We start from the raw sequence: 20855 nt of genomic DNA, 5'->3' as shown, positions 1-20855 counted from the left end.
GTTCTGTGATTCTAGGATTCTATTATTCAGCAAACCGGGATAGGTCACCGGAGAGGTGCGGGATCCACACCCCAGGGGTTTTCAACCACAGCTGCCCAGTCCCCTGCTGATCAGTTGTCCTGTGAGCTGGAGGCTGGACCAGAGACCCTCACAGGTCTAACACCTCTACAATTACAGGAGAACCAGAGCTACAGTCACACTGGCTGAGGGCAGCACAAGGCAGCTGAGGGGACCTATTCACAACCAAGCGCCACTGACGAGTCAGGAGGTCCTACCTGGCATTCTGGGGTTCTGTCACCTCTCCAAACAGGCACCTCACCACCTGGGGTGCTGACCCGAAGATGATCATCTACGCTCACAGGTGGAACAAGATAGAATGATTTCCTGGGAAAACACGCTACCGATTTTACCTTATTCCATTTGTATCACAGCAAAACTCCAAGCCAAGCTGTGTGAAGGGCACGAGACCTTGCTGGTGGTCAGGCCAGAAGAAGAGGATGTTGCTTGTAAACTAGCATGGTCCTTACACATCTTGCTGATGCTAAAGTAGTGACCAAGATGATACATGCACAGATGGCCTGTGTGGTAACTCTTCAGCTAACCCTAAAGACCATCTCTTCCTTTTCAAAACATCACGCCAACAAAGAGGAACAAGCCAAGCAGCACAAAGATTATTGAGCAGACAATTCCTACTGAAACCTAAGTTGTTATATTTTGACCTCTCTCAGCCTGTAAGAAACTCACTCATAAGGATCTTTTTCACATCCAAATGATCTGATCCATGTCTAAGTAGCAAGATGGAGAACCAAAACTTCACATCTGATCAAGCAGAAAAAAAGGCCATACCACTTAGCTGAATGCAGGGAGAATTGCTTGGCCGTCTTATTGCTGATCCAAACGTTGCACAACTGCCTTTCCACATGTTTGCAATAGAACATGTGTCTGAAAAGCATCTGGTATCTTGTCAGCGCTTTCCTGGAAAAAAAGGAGAAACCCACCCAGATTAAGCCATGTTCTGATTAACAGACTAAACTGAGAAGGCTGAGGCTGCTCAAAGGCAAAGAGACTTTACACAATATGTTCCTTACGCCTTCAGACGCACACAGATCCGCACTGAAACAAAAAAAAAGACATTTGTAAACATCCCCAAGAATTTCTCCCCAAGGAGTCCCTCCTCCGTACCCCCGCCAGCGGGTACATCACCAGCCTCCTTCTTCAATTCCCTCCAGCCACCTGCAGAAAGGTCACAAACACCGATGCCGAGACAGAGACTGAAAGCCCGTGGTCGTGTGCCCACTGCACCGAGACTGCTACCATCGCCAAAACAACGCACCAGGCTTCTCCAAGAAGATGAAAAAGCTGTAACCAAGCTACAGGCAGCATCACCCCGCCAGTGACGCTCTGTCAGAAGCAGATGGGGATGCTTATTTATAGCTTCGAGGCCTGGATTCAGGTCTGCGTTCAGACACTTCAGTGTAGGTGTCTACAGAGCTCCAGTCGATACACTTTGTGAAACCATACCAAGTCATATTTTCACTGCCATGGCTACCATCAGAGCTAACACACTCCATTTGAAAGAAAGAGACATAATTTCATCAGGTCATTAGAAAAGTCCCACCGTATCAACTGATTTTTTTAAAGGGGAAATCAAGGGACAAGCTAATCGTATGCATTTAACAATTTGGTATCTGTCACTGTGTTCATGTATCGCCCCTGGCTCACAGTCACAGGTTTGCCAGGATTTTTCCAGAGAAACGGGGGCAAATCCTTGAAGAAAATATGAACCGTTCAGTCCCTCAGAACTCAATTAAATGCAAAATAGCTGGCTATAGAAATTATAGCAACAGCCTGTATCCTTCTAGTCTGCAATCAGGGATAACAGAAAGTGCAATTTCTTTGGCTCTCCACATTGGAGAAATGCTTGATTCTTCCATGGAAACCCTCTCATGAGAGTTCATATTTCCAGGGGAGATACTTCAGAAAGCCATGGACAAATGAGAACTGGGTGACCAGCCACAAGTAAAACCAGGGACCAAGCTGATAAAACACCCTTTGATCTACATCTTCACACCATCTCAGATCAAAGACTGACTTTTCAATCATGCCTTAGGCACCGTCTAGTAGGGCTCTTCTGAAGGCACAATCCATATTCCACCAACCCCAAAGCATTCCCTACTGCTCAGCAACTTACAACGCCACTTTAAAGACACAGGTTTTCCAGTATTTTGCTATTTTCTAGTATTTTGCTATGTGGAAATGTGTTTCAACCCCATGCAAAAGCTTCTGCTTTTTTTTCCTTCAGTGGATTAATACTTTACCTGTTTATTATAAGGGACAGAGGCCATTTCACAATGTAGTCAAAGGAAAATGCTTCCAGACCACTGAGAGTGAGCTCTGTGGGATCTGCACTGATGATGGCCTTCTCCTGCTTTGTTTCTATGGCCAACACTCTCAAGAGCTGCGTAATCAGATCATGGGGCATTAAGTCAATCTAGAAAGGAAGAGCAGGAAAAATATGAAGTCACGAGAAACTCACAACTACCGCGCAGCAACAGACGCGTGTCAGAAGCGCAAATTATCAGTCATTCTGAAGTCATCAGACCGCCTAGGAAGGAAAAGCACCTTCTCCGTGTTCAGAAGCAACTTGTCTAGGGTGCGTGCTTCCAGTTGCTAATCTGGATAAAAGTGGACGTCACCCAGAGAAGCCTACAGAAGGACAGCATCTATCAATTCTCTTTTCCTTCACTGTACATTCAGCAGGTTCTTACAGGCAAGCAGATATTCCCAAATCATGGCAGGCCTTTTGCTCAAATTCAATTACTTTCTGCTTACAGACATTCTTACCTTTAAATCGTCCTTGAAGGGATCTGTGTTGGCTGTGCTCATTCGCAGGGCTAACTCAAGCAGAGCCTCTAGCCTCGTAGTTATGATGTCGTCTACAGGCTTCTTAAGTTCTTCTTCCGTGAGATCCATGAAGTGAACAAAAAAGTCCCCTTGATCCATCAGGAAATAGTGTTTTATAGATCTGCTCAAGAAAACGCAGGGAAAATCAATTATGTTTTTTAAAGCCTAAATTAATCCATATTAAATCTAAAGGATCAAAACCAATCAATTCAGCCAGCCTGCTGGGTTTGATCACAAATTTTCCTCTTAATACACTACACACAGCCATAAATAACTCATTTGGAGACTCGTCTTCTATGCGTGTCCCCTCTTCCCTTCCACCTCAGCAAAGCTGCTTTTGTGCAGTCAGATCAGGGCTGCTACTGCTGTTCTTTTTTTCCTTGAAAAATGCACCTTAGAAAAACCAATATGCACTACATTTCTGGGTGAAAGCTCATCCTGCTACCCCAAACACCACCCCAACCTCCACAGTGTGCAGATCCATTCAAGAGGCAGTTGCCAGTTGAGAGGAGAATCATCTGTGATGACTTTTTTAAGCGCTCTAGGTACTTGCGTTGACTTCTGCTGTAAGAGGACGCATAAATCTAATTTTCACTTGACAGCAGGAAGAATTAGCTGCAGCGGGCCAGGAGCTTGAACACAGCTCAGCGGAGAGTTCGAGGGTTAACTTAGTGCTGGGCCAAACATCCATCTGTGTTCAGTATTCAAAGCCAAACCAGGACAAGCGCAGCCTTAACAGAATGTGGTCGCAGACTCCTTGATCACTGTCAATTTGGGACGATGCTCAGCCCCCGACTGCCATTACTCTCCTGAACCAAGAAAACTCCCCCAGTCATGAGGAATTCGTGGCAGTGTCAGCAGTTCACTGAGGACACAACAGGTTGGGGTATGAGACACTTACTGTTGACAGGCCCTATGGCGCAAACCCGAATCAAAAACTGATCTAATGCTGTTGACCATCCCATGTCAAGCAGGAGACTGAACTAGAGACCTGCTGGGTTGTTGGTCCCCTCCAAACAACATTTCTGCGATGGTGGAGAGAGTTGGTACTCCTGCTTCACTAAGTTGCCATCTGTCACAGGTCCCTGGGTTTTGATCACAACCATCAACGCGCCCACACGCACTGGAAGCTCAGTAGGTTGGTTCCTCCTTAACCAGCTGCCCCTGCACTTGCACCCCAGCAGATGACCCATACCCAGGCCAGCTGCTGAATGATCTGGTTCCAAGAGGTTACAGAAATCCAGCGCAGCTGGAGAGGCTGAGCAACAGCTTCATTTGCAACTAAGCCGTGATAGATGAGCTCAACAGAGGACATGTGCCACCAGAGCTTTGGCAGCCAGTGTCTTTTAAACAATCCTATTAAGCAAAGAAGCCTTGGAAGGATGACAACCATCAGCAAGGCGAGGAATCATGGAATCACAAAATCACAGCACAGTTGGGACTGGAAAGGACCTCTGAAGATCATCCAGTCCAACCCACCTGCTAACGCAGGGTCACCAAAGCAGATCACACAGGATCACATCCAGGTGGGTTTGAATGTCTCCAGAGAAGGAGACTCCACATCTTATTATCAAAAAGGCCAAAACTGTGGTGGTGACACCAAGCATGGAGCCGCGTATTAATAGAGTGTACCCAAAAAAGAACCTCCTTAATGACTGACAGGTTTCAGACAGCTCTTCTAAGCTTTCATGGAACCAGGCGTGTTCTCTGGTGGCTTTAATAGGTTCTCTGGTGGCTTTCAAAGGGCAGGAGAGCAGTACCCATTTCACAGGAGTGAACCATGGACCTCCAGGGCTTCCTACAACCTCCCTCAGCATAAGCCACAGTGTTCGCAGCTCTGGAGCAGACACTCTTTTTGTGGCTACAACTTTTTCAGACCTAGCAAAAGGCAGGCTCAAAGCAATCCCGCCAGCCTGCTAGGAACATTCCTTTGGCTGCTGTCACTGCTCCAGCTCACATCTCCCAGTTGGCATCTTCTTGTGCAAGGCAGGTTTGTCCCACAAAGCTCTGACCACTTTCTTTCACGCTGTCTCACTGGTTTGAAGCAGAACCTCTGGTACCAGCTCTCAGCCCAATGACACACTATCTTACAACCAGCTATCAACTACAATTTCCTACCTATTTTTTGCTGTCTTGGTCTTCTGGGTAGTTAAGATTCCTATTTTTACTGTTTTCTGAAGACAGTAATAAAATAAAAGCTTGATTCCCCCAAGAAAGCTGGAGTTTGCGTGCTTGAATGCACTTGCATTTGCTCTCAGCTAAACGCGTTACAAGAATGAAAACAGAGGTTATTACAATTAACTTTAAAAAAGGACAACATTAAGAAAAACCCTGTATTTCTAATGGAAATAGAGAGAATACATCAATAATACCCCAAGAGAAGAGAGCTAACTTCAAAATTATATGTTCGCAATCAGAACCAATGTATTTAACATGCATTTAGTAAAATAAATCAAACCTTAGGTGAGCCACCAGCTCTTTCTCCTCCATTAGGAAATCCAGAAGAACTTTGCTAGCATAGTTATAAGCTTTTTCTATTTGTTCCACATACGCTCGCTCTTTTAAAGTATAGATGACCTCTTTAGCTACAGGGCAGGTAACATCACGTCCACATTCTCGCACAACGTTTAAATATTTCCCTAGAAGCAAAAAGAAAGAATGACCCACGTATATACCTGCTTTACATCCAACAGGGAAACCTTCAGACCTTCCAGCAGAAGATACGCTGTGAAACGTTTGGCCTAAGCTCTACGGAAGGATGGAAAGGATATAGACACCTTTCAAAAGACAATATAGAACTTTAAATTACACATCTAGCATCATGTTTGAGGAGAGATTTAGATATGATTTTGTTTCCCAGTGGTGGGAAAAACATCTCTGCAGATAGCCAGAAACTTTGAAGATCTGGTGCTGCACTTCAGATGTAGCTTTTGGGGGGTTTTACTCATGAAAGAGAACAATGGTGGTCACCAAGTCGCATGCTTCATTTCAGCATCCCAATTAACACTGAGCATGATCAAACTTGAGCTGTCTAGCTCCACCTAGCTAGCTGCTAGAAAACTGAACCTACCGAACGGAGCGGTAAGACAGGCAGCTCTTGCTGCTGGATCCCTGCCCACGGTTTGGCTTATTTATTGGTTTTGGGGTTCTTTTTAAATCTGATTCTTCCATTTCTCTGAGAAGTTCAGCTGGACAACTCCATCAACTGGCAAAGTACAATGACATTAACTTTACACAAAGAATGCTAACGCTTGTCTTGAGATTCTTCTTACATCAGAAACATATCTCTACCTACCTGTGCTTAGTATTTTGTCAGCCATTTTCTGCAAGAATGAGGGAATCTGTTGCTGAACAACGGTGTATCTTTGGTCCCAATACTTGTCGTTATAGTCCTCCTGAATCTTCTCCTTCTGCAGCTCATGTTCCTCCACCATGAACTCACTGAACAGTTAAAGCAGATCTTTAGAAGCAGGAAGTGGTACAATGGGGATTACTTTTTTGACCTGTAAACTGGTAACACGATCTATCAGAAATATGGTCTCATGAAAAGACATTTCAATCTGAAATTAGCCTGTGTTTGTCGTAAGAGAAGTACTAAGCAGAGTGTGTATGAAAATCTGCAATCGGCTATGACAGAAACAGAATTTTATAGGATTCACAAACCAAACCTGAACATTTTTTGGTTGTCAATGCAGAGGTGAGAAAGCTGACCTTTGCCTTCTGACCATCAGGAAAACATTAGGCTTTTTTAACCTGAGTTTTACACCCCTTTCGGATTCTGAAAATATGAGAAGCAAAAATGCTGCATAAACTATTAAACACAGCGAGATGCTTCCTTTGATTCTATAAAAGGCAAGAACCTTCCGAGCACCGTTAGCTCATATCAGATTAGCATATTAGTAGACTACATTTAACAGATTGATTGAGTTATCACGCTTGTGCCCCATGAGAAGAGGGCTCAACCCCTTGGCTATGCAGACTCTAGAGAGCAGAGGGACGGGTGCACAAACAAAGCAGAAGCCAAAGACCTGAACAGTATTTCTTAATTTTTGCTTTTCATTTTAATTCCTTAACTGTTCTTTACCTGTATGGATCATTAATGATGCCTCGATATATCCACTTTTCCAGAATTTCAAAATAAGGCACGCTGGCTGCCTTGGTTAAGTACAGGCACAGCTCCTGGGCCTGGCTGTCTCCCGTGTAATTGAAAGTCTTGTCATGGAGTAAGCTCAGGGTTGATCCTCCCATACACTCCCCTTTATCCACAGATGTAGCTAAAATGAAAAAAATACAGATATAAGACACAAAACTGACACCTGAAGTGTCCTGAAATGAAAACCAAAATGATCCACAATCTCAAAAGGCAACAACCAATCCCAGTGCTCCAGGGAAGGAGAACTGAACTCAGGCAGACACAAGGTACGTGCCGGCTTAAAGTCCAAAAGCCTCCGACACCGAGGGGACCATGTGCAGACATCCACTTGCATCTGTCAAAACACAATGACTGCATTTCTGAAACTCACCCAGTGAAGCAAGAATCTCCAGTGTCCTCATTGTGGGCTGGATATAAAACCAGAGTTTCTGCAGTGACAGAAGTCCCTGTCTCTGAAGATGTTCCAGCTGGGTAATAAGTATCATGTATTCTTTGATCAGAGTCCGCATAGCAGCAGCCAGAGCATGATTTACCTGTCCGTACTCAAAGGAAGACTTCTCCTCTACAAACCTGTAAAAAGCAAAATAAAAACTCTTTCAGGCAAGGCACATTCTACCGGTTTCAGGAATTTTATCTTTGGGATACTGTACAAGCACGCAAGTAGACTGTGCATTGAAAAGTCTTCAGCTGGAGCTTCAGGTCCCACATCTGCTCTGTGCCCCCCTGCCCATTTCTCATCACCCCATTTCATAGCACAGGAAGCTACAGGCAGAGGTCACCTCTCAAACTGCAAGGGAACTAGAATTATTTGCAAAGCCACTACATAAAAAGCAGGAAACCTGGAGAAATTCATAGCAGAGTAGGAAGAGGCAAGCCAGAATAAGCAGACATCTCCTATTTGCACTTCGCCTGAATATATCAAGACCAAGTTTGGAAAAAGTGAAGGCGAGATGAATGAAGAATTGAACCAGCAACACAAGTGAGAAACCCAGCAAAAATAAATGTATCTGAAATCAATTCAAATAAATTGTCATTTTTACTTTATATCCCCAGAGGTTTAAATTAAGCTTGGAAGTGAACATCTGCACAATGACAGATTCTCTATTCCACAATCTGATGCTCAAAGAACATCCTCCCCTCTGACAAAGTCAGCTTGGTACCTGGTGACAGCAGAGTAACTTGCTGCTACAGGAAGAATCCTGGTCACCAGCTCTTTGATGGACAAGTCCAAGTTTGGATCAACTGAAAATGCTCGGTTCTGCCTGCCTACGAGAGGCTGCGCTGTGATGTATCTTCCATCCACGCCAATCAGAACGTACAACAAGTCCTCCACAATCATGGATTCTTGGGAGGCTAATGGCAAAGTACCTGTTTTCAAAGAGAAGGAAAAAGAACACAATCAGAACATGCTGCAGTACCACCCGATCGTCCGTTCACATCATTTCAATCTAGTACTCGAAGCCTGAAAGGAAGACCTACTACCATTCAAAGAGAACAAAGGCAGACCACACAGAGCTAAATCAAGATACAGAGAAATAGTTTAAAACTGAATTAGGGTCAACTCCAAAATCATCTGCCTTGCCTTCCAGGAAAACAGAATCCTTTGCTCATTTATACCCAAAGCAGACCAAGTAGACAGGGCTACACATGTAACATCTGTGGCCACGAGAAGATCACCCACAGCTTGTGCTGCTGATCCTCCCACCCAAAAGGGCTCAGCTGTTCTGGACCGGAGGAGTCCCAGTCTTGGCAACAACTCCCCCTACCTCCCCTCCACTGAAATATTCCAATATCAAGAAAACAGTTCAAATACAGACACAAAGAAAGGCCAGCACAGCAAAAGCTGCACGTTAACTGCAAATTATAGGGTCTCTGAATGGTGTGGTCAACTGTAAACCAGATGCAAAGAAGCATAAAGGACTCAACTCAAAATACAATCAAGTGCATCAGAAGATCAGGGAACAGAGCTGCTACAGCACTAACTACAGCAGAGTTTGTCTCACAGAACAGGGCAACAATCCCTCTCCGTTTGTAGGATTGTACATGAGACAACAAACAGCTCTGAATTTGCCAGGAACACACCGTCACAGCACAGCCCTAAAGGCCCTGGCAGAAAAGCAGCGGTGGACACGCTATCAAAGGGCACCTCCAAGAATGTGCCAACTGACTTCATGTCCCCCTTAGTGCAGCCCAAATCCATATAAGGAAAAAGCTAGAAGTTTCTTGTTGTTCCACAGTTCTGGAGAATGGAAACATGAGTCTCTAACTCAGTTGTTCTCTTGCAAAAAAAAGTACTGAAATCCAATTTACGAGTAAGAAACTATACACAGCCCAGCCTAAAGCCAGAATATCATAGGGCGAGATTAGTCCCCTGCTGCTCGAGATTTTAAAGAGGCTGTGACTCAAGAGAGAAAAAGGACAGGAAAACTCAAAACAGATTAGATCCCCTGGATCAACAGTGAGGCTGGAATTCAGCGCAGCAGAAACACTGGGAGCAAAATAAGTGTAGGGTTTGTTTTCTGAACCCCGCTCTCCACCTGCAGAGTACAAGGAGCCAGGGTTTGCTTTCATCCTGAGCGTGATGGAATCTGAACGGCACTTCCAAACAAGTATAAAACACAAAAAGCATATGCAGTTTTCCCTGCGTATCACATACCTATAGGTACCGTTGTGTCAGTGCTTAAACTGGTGCCAATTAAGAAATCTCCAATAAGTGCTGGTCTCTCGTACACCCAGGAAGGAAATACTGGAATAGGCTGACCAGAATTCTTCTTGTTCTGCTTATCTCGGAGGATTTTTCGTGTAAGCTCAAGAGGCTGTTGGAAAAAGAGAGAGAGAAATGAGAAAACAAGGCCTTCAGAAGTCCAAGAAATTTTGACTTTTAAACAGAAGTGGATTGTACATTGATAACGTGAGATCAGAAAGCAGAATAGCTGATGTTTCAGTAGCATGGTGTAGAATCTGGTCTCCCAGTACCATCTAGTCTACTGATCCCAGTGCTCCAGAGGTGATTTTTCATATAGTTGGTCGTCTTTTTATTGGCAGGTACATCAAACACCACCTTTCTTCAGCCCTCCCCACCAGCCTGGGTGCTAGGGCACACACAGGGACACGCACAACCCGCAGCCAGGTTACTCGTTTGTAAAGCACACTGCGAGAAAGGCAGCAAAGTCCTTCCAGAAGCAGTAACATCATCTTCAAGGGGCACTTGTGGAGAAGCTAAGGAACACCTCTGAACTTGTTTCTGCACTGAGCAGCTGCAGTCCAGACAATCCATACACAGACGGCTGGAAAACTAGGGACTTTCTGTTATTCTGAATAGGAGCCAGCAAAGGAAGTGAGCTTGTAAAGACCAAAAGACTTTCCATCCCTGGCTCTGTGTCTCTGACACTAAAATAAATGGAGTGCAAGATAAATTATCAGTTGGAGAGGCCTGTGAGATGTACAACCTGCATGAACATTTAGTGCTCCAAGCACACAAACAAGGGGCGTGTGCTTATGAATGCCATTTCTGAAGATCCAAAGATGTGTACGTGAAATGGGACACGTACTGGATCTTCTCACTTTGCTCTTGTAGAGGTCTCAGCAGGATTTGGGAAGGAAGCAAACACACGTGTGAGATTTGCATCTTAAAGAACAGTGTTCTTACATGTGAAGGGCAGTTGATGAATGCTGGGGCTGGCCCCGGACATTTTTCATATTCTCAGGGCTGCCCAGTGCTGGGTCTTGAAATCCTGCACACAAGCAACAGCAGCGGGACCGCTCCTCCAAGCAGCACTGGCTCCAGGCACGTTTGCTGCAGTCACTGCTGGCATAACATCAGTACAACGCCCTCAGGTCAGAGAAGCAGCCCAAAGCAACATCCCTACTTGTTCTGTAAATGGGGGATCTGCTAGGAGGACCTTGATTTCTCCGCTCCCCTAACAGAAACAGGTCTCTCACAGGAGGGTACGGAGAAGAAAGAAGCACCAAGTAAGCTGCCTGCAATTCAAAGGCTGACTAAACTTCACATAAAATTGTGGATCTTACTGTAGTCCTTCAGGCGGGTAAACAACTTGAACTCCTTTATAATTAAACCCATACAGTGAGAAAATATTCCTCTATTGAAGTAGTACACAGTATCTTACTTGTCCGTCATGATCTGGACACGCAGACATTGGCTAAAAGATCAAAACATCCTGTGCGCTTTCTGTATCATCTTGAGCTCCAGGTCATGAAAGGAAGACCTGGAATGGAAGGTCTCCCTGTAGTGCTGGCCCCATGCAACATGGCTCTATGAACAAGCTTCTGCTTAGGACAGACAGCAACACATCTTTCCAACTGGCAAGGAGCAAGGAGGTGGAAGAAAAGCTTCACAAACCATGGATCTCACCATCACAGCATCTCCATGAACCATGCGTACTTATGAGAGAGCAGACTAGGTATCTAAGTCCAAAAGCTTCTGAGGTTTTGTGCAAAGTGTGGGAGTCCTCATAACCCAAGAGAGCTGGGTAAGGTCTCAGCAGCACATGTGGATGGACTATAAAAGAGCCAGTTCAGTGAGAAGGGCTACCTGAAAGTTACACGTTGGAAATCCAAAGACATGAAGTAATTCCTATCTCCAGCTGCCAAAATGAAACCAGATCATAGACTCATAGAATGGTTTGCTTTAGCAAAACTTGGTAGGACACATCAGGAATACATCAGCACAGCTTCAAGTGGTCGTTTGAAATGGGAAAATGAAATGACATTAACCTCTGTCAGTTAGAACTGTTGTGGCCTAAACTTGACGTGCCTTAACCAATTTTAATACAAAAAGGCCACTTTTATTAAGAACAGCACAAGGATTTAATATAATCCGACTAATAAATTTTGAGAGATAATTTATAATACATTATCTGCACAGATAGGAACGTTCATAAGTAGAATCATAGAATCATTTTGGTTGGAAAAGACCCTTAAGATCAAGTCCAACTGCTAACCCACCCCTGGCACTGCCCCATGTCCCTGAGAACCTCATCTCCATGTCTTTTAAACCCCTCCAGGGATGGTGACTCCAGCACTGCCCTGGGCAGCCTGTTCCAATGCCCCACAGCCCTTTGGGGAAGAAATTGTTCCAAGATCCAACCTCAACCTCCCCTGGCGCAACTTGAGGCCGTTTCCTCTGCTCCTGGCGCTTGTTCCTGGGGAGCAGAGCCTGACCCCCCTGGCTCCAAGCTCCTTTCAGGCAGTTCAGAGATCAGAAGGTCTCCCCTCAGCTCCTGTTCTCCAGCTGAAACCCCCAGGTCCCTCAGCCGCTCCATCACACTTGTGCTCCAGCCCCTTCCACAGCTCTGTTCCCTCCTCTGAGCTCACTCCAGCACCTCAAGGGCTTTCTTGTGCCCAAAACCAAAGCCAGGATTTGAGGTGGGGCCTCACCAGTGCCAAGCAATCACTTCCAACAATCACTTCCCTGGTCATTCACTAGATGATAGAAGTTAAGAGCACGGTTCTTCACATGAGCAGAATGGAGCGATTTTGTGCCCAAAGCCTGGGAAGAGACTGTACCTGCTGTAGGCTGGCGCTGGCTGCGACGCTGCCCAGCTGCTTGCGTAGCTCCTCCAGCTCCTGCAGAGAGATCTTGGAAGTAGACGAGGGAATGGAAAAATTTGTGCTGCCGCTGGTTGCTGCACTTGCTGCAAGTTCTGCCCTTTCTTTAGCATTTTGTTGCAAATACTGGAGTGTCTGTACATACACAAAAACCAAATGATTTTGTGAACACTGGGCAGCACGCACTAAAGCAAAAAACACACGACCATAAGATGGTTGTGCTGAATCAGACCACAGGTCTTCCCGTCCCCATTTTCCATGTTTTAGTGGTTTATATAAAGAAAATTATAATTTTCGGCAGTGCTTAAATAACTAAGTAAATGCTAGAACTGGTTATCTGTTGATTTCAATGCATTTTGCTGAACACTGTCATCAGAAAGGGTGCTATACTTAAAAATCATTGCTTTGTTGCTATTGCTGAATACTTATAACACATCCAGTTCTAAAGAAGAAACAAACCTCTTTGTCTTCTGTGAGTTTTGACAGTAGATAAACTAAAGAATCTAGATGTCTTGTATTTTTAGACTTCAGCTCATCATACTTCTTCAAAAAATCTTCAGGAGTTCGAGAAAACTCTGCTATTTTGACCTGTAAAACACCACATTAATATTAAAAGTTAAACGTAGGTTATTATCTCAGTATTCAAAGGAGGAGTATTGTGTGAGGATGGAGACATGGTGCGGCTGCTGCTGCCACAGAAGTGCCGCAGGGAATGGGTTTTGGGCTGAACGCTGCAGCACTGGTCTCCTGCAAATAATTCTGCTGGAGGAGAGTGGGCGCCCTGGCTCTTCAGGTGATGGAGAAGGGACTGCAGGAAAGAAAAGATGAAGGCAAGCACAGGATGTGTAGCAGGGCTCACTTGCACATGCTCGGCCTGAAGCAATATCATTTTGCATCATAGAATCACAGAATCATTTTGGTTGGGAAAAACCCTCAAGATCATCAAGTCCAACTATTAACCCACCCCTGGCACTGCCCCGTGACCCTGAGAACCTCATGTCCGTCTGTCCAACCCTCCAGGGATGGTGACTCCAGCACTGCCCTGGGCAGCCTGTTCCAATGCCCCACAGCCCTTTGGGGAAGAAATTGTTCCCAAGTCTGTGAACTGCAGCTGTCAGGGTAAATGATACACGAGCCTGGAATTAAAGAAAACAGGCAGTTCAGGCTACAAAGCTCTGAACTTTCAGACAGAGTTCGCAATTTTCTAGCACTTACAGCTTAGCTGATGGATTGCTTTTAAAAGCGACAATGAAAAGCAGTATTACAGCCACAGAAGTATGCCTGGTCATCAGAGTGTTGGGCTTTAATCCCCAATACCTGGGTGATACTCGGTCAAGTATTTATTGATAAAATCACATTTCATACAGTTACTATTTTTAATTTGTTTTATTCCTCCAGAGGACAACCCCTCAAACTAAAATTTGAAACAACCATCACAAGCACAAAATAAGCTCCTTCTTTGAACTTCCCGCTCACCCTCATTCTAACAATCCTTCTCATGTTCTTTTACCCATCTCTGCGTGATGCGAGGATTTTACCTTTTTCCTGACATAATCTTTCTACTTTATACCCAAAACAGAGATTCCACATCAGATTACCCCCTTTTTTTACCAACATGATTTCATCATTATTCTCAGAAAAAACTCGGGACAGCCATTAACCTCCACAACACGTGTCCAGCTCTGCACCCACAGAAGTCAAGATCTCTCACAGAAGTGTTCACATCTGGCCATAAGAAATCACTCTGAGGAACGTTTTATCTCTAATTTCTCCTTTGGAAGGACACTCACCTTGGCGCTGTGTGCAGAGACAGTGGTGGTAACGTACGGCGTTCGATTCTTCTGCAGAAGATCGATGTAGACTTCGGCTCCTTCCCCGCCATGTACGCGCAGCAGGCTGAGCAACTCGTTGACATCGTGGTGAATGCGGAACTCGCTCATACTCCCACCTGAGGGAGCTCCGTGGGCGCAGAAATGAGGGCGGTAAGTTATTATTTTACCGCCACAAATGAAAATATACCTGCAGAAACAACATTTCCTGGTTATATTATGAGCATGCAGGGCATGCCAAAATATTTGACTGGAACAAAGAAGTACACATAAGGGGAGGAAATAAAGAGAGACACTGGTTATCATGCCTGAACTATCCATCCTGGTACAAACCCCAACTTAAACACAGATGAGCCAGGAGAGGATTTTTCAATCTCAAAATTACACTGACAGTGGAGAAGTCACTGAGTCATTGTAAGAAGTGCTGGTCTGTGTGCTGACAGACTGCAGATGCAGCTGAAATCACTGGCTTCAGCAGCCCACCCACAGCTTCTGAAGTTATTCCCAAGCAGTTTTGCCAAGTTTAGGGGTCGTTATATCCTGCTGCCCATTTTATTAACAGACAAGCACTAAATTCTGCAAAGTCTCTTAAATGATGGCTGCGGAAGCATCTAATTGAGGCATGAGGCAAGTATGGAGGTTAATGTGGCACCTGTAAAAATGCAGAGTAGCGGGCACATGGGCACATTTTTGGTTTGCCCAAGTCCGTGAATCGCTCTGGCTGGAACGGATCTGTGCAAGCCTCGTCCAACTCTCCACCCAAAACTAAGTTAAACTCGAGGAGTCTGTGCAGGGCCTTGTCCAGTCCAACTTAAATATCTGCATGGATCCTCCAGTCTCTCCCACCACTCTGGGTCCTGATCCTCACATGGAAACACCTTTTCTTAATATCCAGCTGGGGTTTCCCGCACTGCAGCTTGTGCCGGTGCCTCTGGGACTCTCACTGTGCCCCTCCCAGCAGAGTCCAGCCCCTCTGGGACCCTTCTGGGCAGGGGGAGATGCCGTTGGACCTTCATGTTCATCTCTGGCTGAGCAAGCCCAGCTCCCCCAGCGTCCCCTCGCACACCCTGGCCCCCACCCACCCAGGGGGTGTCCCTGGGCTCACTCTGATTTGTTTATAGGTCTCTCAGAAGGGAGCCCCGAGACTGGCCATTTGGGATATGGTGTCACAAACGAGGCACCTGCTGCCACATCCTGGCTAACAGGGGTGAGAATGGGCCTTTGCTGCCGTTCGGGTTATTGTGGCCCCAAGAACACAGCATTCGAACTTCTTCTGATTCCTTAAGGTTTCTGTGAACCCACCTCTCCAGCTTGTGAGCAGCCACCACAACCCCACCCATGAACCTGCGTCTGTGGGACACGGGTACTTGCCAAAAGCCACCTCTCCTGTCATGCTGGCTGCCAAAGGACCCAGCGCATGTCCCGAGCCACAGCAGCAAGGATCAGTACCAGTGACAACCTCCAGCTCCCCTTTGGCCTGCTGAAGCGTTCAGGGGACAAGAGCGTAAGGAGTGAGGAGAGGCCGGTGGAGCCGAGCTGGCTCAGGAGGTGAAGGTGGACCCAACGGCATCCCCCCTGAGCAAAGGGGTCCCAGAGACGCCGGGGCCGGACTCTGCTGCAGCGAGAGCCCCAGAGGCACCGGCACAAGCTGCAGCGCGGGAAACCCCGGCCGACCCCATGGAACCAGCCGGTCCCCGTGCGAGCTGGGGGGTCCCTGGGCCGGGTCCATCCCCAGCGAGCCGCGGCTGCGGCGTTGACCCTGCTGGGAGCGGGGCTGGGCCGGAGCCCCCGCCCGGGTGCTGCAGCGGGAACCTCCGCTTACCGGTACTTCCCGCCCCGCTCCTCCCGGGGGACCCCGCGCCATCCGCGGTCCCTGCAGCGGCTTCGCCTCAACCCGGCCCGTCCCTACCTACCCGCCCGGAAGTGCGGCTGCCGGCGGCCGGAAGTGATTCCCCGGCGCACGCGCACCGCACCGGCTCTCGGAGCGCGTCGGGCGCATGCGCAGTCCGCCCGACGCCGCGCCATGGCGATGCTGCCGCTGCCGCTGCCGCCCGGGCTGCGCCGCCGCCTGCAGGAGGGGCCGGGGCCGCCCCCGCCGCCCGCCCCGCCGCCACCCCCGCCCCCGCCGCCCGCCCCGCCCTTCGCATTCACCCCCCGCCGCCTCCGCCTCGGCCTGCACCACCCGCTCCTGGAGGTGAGGGGCTGCCTCCCCGCGCCGGGCGAGCCTCCCGGGCTCCCTCAGAGCCCCCCGGGGCTTCTCCGCCGCGGCACCGTGGAGGGGAGGGCTCTTCCCGCCTGCCCACCGTGCCTCTCTCCTCTCCTAGGATGGGGACGTGCACAGACACCTCTACCTGCAGGGTGTCCTCACCAGCCTGGCCGAGGTGGCGGAGAGACCCAAGTAAGTGAGGCCGGGCCGCCCGGGCACGGCAGCGGCCGCGGGTGTGCCGCCTGGTTTGTGGGTCCCGCTCCGGGTCACGGCAGCAGGCGTGCCGCTAGGTTCGTGGGTCCCACTCTGGGTCACGGCAGCGGGGTGTGAACACTGCCCACGCGCCTGGCACCACCCGTGGGACTCCCTGACACTGCACTGGAACGGGCGCTGTTCACCTTGTCTGCAGACTTTGGAGGCCAAGGAGGAAAATAAGTCGGAAGGAAGAAGAGGCAGACACGTCACAAAGCAGTTTGATAAAGGAGAATGAAGTGGTGTTGTCTGCAAATCTCAACATCCTGCCAAAAAGGCCAAAAATTGGTGTTTTGTGCTGCAGTCAGCTGCCTGTCTAAATGTTGACTTCCTTGTGTGCTGGATGTGATGTCATTTCACTGAGTCCATAGGCGGATGGGCAAGTGTGGAGTCCTTCTGGGCAGGAACAACCCCAGGTTCCAGTATAGGTCGGGGAATGACCTATTAGAGAGCAGCGTAGGGGAAAGGGACCTGGGGGTCCTGGGGACAGCAGGATGAGCATGAGCCAGCACTGGGCCCTTGTGGCCAGGAAGCCAGTGGTACCTGGGGTGGGTTAGAAGGGAGTGGTCAGTAGGTCAGAGAGGTTCTCCTGCCCCTCTGCTCTGCCCTGGGGAGACCACACCTGGAATCTTGTGTCCAGTTGTGGCCCCTCAGTTCCAGCAGGACAGGGAACTGCTGGAGAGAGTCCAGCGCAGCCACCAAGATGCTGAAGGGAGTGGAGCATCTCCCGTGTGAGGAAAGGCTGAGGGAGCTGGGGCTTTTTAGGTTGGAGGAGACTGAGGGGCAACCTCACTAATATTTATAAATATGGAAACGATGAGTGTCAGGAGGATGGAGCCAGGCTCTTCTCGGTGACAACCAGTGACAGGACAAGGGGTAATGGGTACAAACTGGAACACAAGAGGTTCCACTTAAATTTGAGAAGAAACTTGTTCCTGGTGAGGGTGGCAGAGCCTGGCCCAGGCTGCCCAGGGAGGTTGTGGAGTCTCCTTCTGTGCAGACATTCCAACCCGCCTGGACACCTTCCTGTGTAACCTCATCTGGGTGTTCCTGCTCCATGGGGGGATTGCACTGCATGAGCTTTCCAGGTCCCTTCCAACCCCTCACATTCTGTGATCCTGTGATAAGGCATCTATAATATGTCTGAATGTTGGGACTGTAGCTAAACAAGAGGATTTAGGTGGCAGGTTATTATTTATCTGGTTAAAACAGCAGGAGGGCTATGTGGTATAGACTGCAGGTTTGGGAAGTGAAGCTTGGGAGAGAATATTCATCTGCCTTTAAAACCATACATAAAACTGAGGAAGCTGAGGGTTGTGTGAGGTTCCCCTGCCCATGCCTGTTAAACAGTGTTGGCACGAAGTTTTAATCCACAACTGCAGCTTTAAGATCAAACAGTTTGTTTCTCATATTGTTGCTTGGCGTTTCTTCTTAATCAAAGCACCACTTCATAGGATGGTAATATATATGGTGCTCAAGCCACAACAGCAAAAAAGAGTTCCCAACTGCCAGCTCCATCATAATCTTCATTGTATTGCACCTTGCATTTAATTCAAGTACTATTCACAAAAAATTCCACAAGTAATAAAGTCGCCTAGAGGGATATACGCAGCTTAAATTAATGCTCCAATTTAATTTAAGGCGTGGATGTCCTGATTTCCCCGCAGGGTGTCTGAATTCAGTTGCCACATCTCAGGGTGCTGCCAGGTCTTTGACACACTGGAGGGCTACGAGCACCACTACAACACGCTGCACAGGAATGTCTGCTCCTTCTGCAAGCGCTCCTTTCCCTCGGCACATCTCCTGGATGTTCACATCTTGGAGTGGCATGACTCTCTCTTCCAGATCATGGCCGAGAAGCAGAACATGGTGAGTCACCATGCCCAGCCCTTTGCTCGTAGTCGGTGTGTGCAGCATGGAAGGGTGCCCATCTCCGCCTCTGACACCGTTTGCCTTCCTCAATTATGCCTTTTGTGGTTTTTTTTCCTTTTCCCCATCTTTCAGTACAAGTGTTTGGTAGAAGGCTGTGTGGAGAAATTCAAGAGCAGCAAGGACAGAAAGGATCACTTGGTCACTGCTCACCTCTATCCTGCTGACTTTCGGTTCGATAGGCCGAGGAAAGTGAAAAGGTAACTGCAGAACTGCCACGGCACAACTGGGTTTCCCCTGTGGAGCTGATGTTGTGCTTCTCTGCTGTCACACTCTCTTTCCAGAGTAAGCAAGTTGTATCCTAAGCGGCTCAGAAATGACGGTAGACTCGCAAGTCTCTGTGGCAATGTTCTGCTTTATCTTGAAGTGCGTCTTCTCTCCCTATGTGACTCCAGACTCTGCTCCCTTTGTGCTATCTCAAGTGTGAACACAAAGCTCAGCGTCTCTCTGCATTGCTTTATGCCCGTTTCCTGCTTTGCTCTCCAGCCCTTTGCAATATTCCTGTTCCACAAAAGCACAAGTAGAGCCGGGGGAGGCTCTGTCAGTTTGGGGAACGGCTTTCTCAGCTGGCTCCTTGTTTCTCACCACAGGCAGCTTTCTCACTGCGCTGCTCTCACCACAGGAATTAATAAAAGGACTGAATGTAATTTTAGGACTGTATAAATGTAGGAGCAGTTACATTTCTACAGTCCTAAAATTATATTCGGCCCTTTGAAGGCAACCACGAGGCTGATGTGGCCCCTGGGATAAATGAATTTGATACTCCTGCCATGGTCCAACCCTCTGAGCTTGTTGAGTGACCTTAGGGACTGAAGACCTTGGGCATGCCCTGTGTGCTGTAACACAGCAGCCCTGAATACTTGGGTGGAAGCTCATACAAGGCTGTCGCACAGCTCTCCAGTGACCTTTTTGCTGCACCTCGTAGTCTGCGCAGCCCAGTCTTTGTGCTTCCACACAGTAACTCTCCCAAATGGGACTTGACTTGTTTGATCATAAAATACCTTTTGTTTGCCTTGCTCTGGGCATTTGTGGCAGTACTGAGGAAGGATGTGAAACATTGTCTCTGCAGCGGCCCGTGTCATGTGAGCTCTCCTGCAAAGGATGGTGCCAGCGTGCCGATGGACGTGAGTGTGGAGATGTCGGAGCCATTCCAAGTGGACCCCATGGAAACAGGGCCCAGTGAGAACGTGGAGATCCCTCACCCTCCAGCCAGCCCTGACCCCGCCACGCCAGAGAAACGGTTCTATAAATCCAGGTCTGTAGTGTTGGCTTCTTTTTTACTGACACTATGGTGATTTCGATGTCCTCCTCCTCTGGTACCTTGCTCTTCCCACTCTGGGAGCTTGAAACGTGACACGAGGCACAAAGCGTCCCGGAGATCACGTGGGACGTGGAATGTTTGTGTCTCTTAGACCCTGTCTCCCTTTCCAGGATCCCGTCCACAATCTGCTTTGGACAAGGTGCCGCGCGAGGATTCAAGGGACCAAGGAAGAAAGTCTGAAGGTCAGCGCACCGGATTTGTGCACGATGCGAAGGTGCCGGCCTCTGCCGCCCGCACTCGTTAGCGATGGATTTTTGCAGTTGCGTGCGAGGGTCCCACTCTGCATGGGGAAGGCAAAGGGGCGAAAATGGGGTATTTGCAGCAGCGGTTTGAGATGTGTCAGTACTTTGGGAGTGTGGAGAGTTTTTGGGCCGTATGCTGTGAACAAGCCAGGGCTTGGGGTGACTGAGGTGCACTAGGACCGCACGGAAGTAAACAGAAGCTGGTCTGCCCTCGACCCAGGCTGCAGGAGGGGCACTGCCATCCGCGCTGCCCGTGAAAAGCATGTGGACAGTGCCCTGCAGTTAATCACCATCGTGGTGGGGGGAAGAGTGACTGCAAGTGTAACCAGTCGTAGCCTGTGCTTGCCGCATGGCCTTTCGGTATAGAGTATATAAGGCTTGGAAAAACGTGGTCTGGCGGACATTGATATGCAGCGTTGTTAAGAGTTCATTAAAGGGTATTGATGTTAAA

At 48.0% G+C, this 20855-nt stretch overlaps 2 protein-coding genes across 12 annotated transcripts in view; one reads left to right on the top strand and one right to left on the bottom strand.

Annotated features, from left to right (window-relative positions):
* The window catches only part of TUBGCP2 (tubulin gamma complex component 2), a 25464-nt gene extending 8967 nt beyond the window's left edge, over nucleotides 1-16497 (bottom strand). For 3 of the 11 annotated variants that reach the window (XM_065068128.1, XM_065068130.1, XM_065068129.1), the window contains exons 1-13: nucleotides 16277-16390; nucleotides 14416-14644; nucleotides 13085-13213; nucleotides 12584-12760; nucleotides 9714-9873; nucleotides 8218-8425; nucleotides 7428-7627; nucleotides 6989-7178; nucleotides 6200-6345; nucleotides 5363-5543; nucleotides 2845-3025; nucleotides 2319-2491; nucleotides 847-975 (exon numbers count right to left, since the gene is read on the bottom strand). In XM_065068128.1, coding sequence (XP_064924200.1) covers nucleotides 847-975; nucleotides 2319-2491; nucleotides 2845-3025; nucleotides 5363-5543; nucleotides 6200-6345; nucleotides 6989-7178; nucleotides 7428-7627; nucleotides 8218-8425; nucleotides 9714-9873; nucleotides 12584-12760; nucleotides 13085-13213; nucleotides 14416-14565 — 2024 coding nt within the window. In that variant the 5' untranslated portion in view covers nucleotides 14566-14644; nucleotides 16277-16390. Of the gene's footprint in view, nucleotides 1-846; nucleotides 976-2318; nucleotides 2492-2844; nucleotides 3026-5362; nucleotides 5544-6199; nucleotides 6346-6988; nucleotides 7179-7427; nucleotides 7628-8217; nucleotides 8426-9713; nucleotides 9874-12583; nucleotides 12761-13084; nucleotides 13214-14415; nucleotides 14645-15106; nucleotides 15318-16276 lie in introns of all 11 variants that reach the window. The other 8 variants (XM_065068124.1, XM_065068122.1, XM_065068126.1 and 5 more) reach the window with 7 other exon arrangements.
* Nucleotides 16478-20855, top strand: ZNF511 (zinc finger protein 511). Its single transcript, XM_065068139.1, has 6 exons — nucleotides 16478-16648; nucleotides 16779-16852; nucleotides 18580-18781; nucleotides 18917-19041; nucleotides 19911-20096; nucleotides 20273-20855. The coding sequence occupies exons 1-6, from the start codon at nucleotides 16478-16480 to the stop codon at nucleotides 20340-20342; spliced, it is 828 nt and encodes a 275-aa protein (XP_064924211.1). The 3' UTR covers nucleotides 20343-20855.

This window comes from Columba livia, chromosome 6 (genome assembly GCF_036013475.1).
Source record: "Columba livia isolate bColLiv1 breed racing homer chromosome 6, bColLiv1.pat.W.v2, whole genome shotgun sequence".
NCBI classification, from domain to species: Eukaryota; Metazoa; Chordata; class Aves; order Columbiformes; family Columbidae; genus Columba; species Columba livia.
Note: the sequence above shows the minus strand (reverse complement) of the source record. Positions and strands in the feature narration are given on the sequence as shown.

What these genes read in the sequence shown, in the direction of transcription:
- ZNF511 (XM_065068139.1), top strand. Translation starts at nt 16,478, where the DNA reads ATGGCGATGCTGCCGCTGCCGCTGCCGCCCGGGCTGCGCCGCCGCCTG. An exon ending in GAGGTGGCGGAGAGACCCAA is followed by an intron (nt 16,853 to 18,579) that starts GTAAGTGAGGCC and finishes ATTTCCCCGCAG; the next exon opens with GGTGTCTGAATTCAGTTGCC. An exon ending in TGGCCGAGAAGCAGAACATG is followed by an intron (nt 18,782 to 18,916) that starts GTGAGTCACCAT and finishes CCCATCTTTCAG; the next exon opens with TACAAGTGTTTGGTAGAAGG.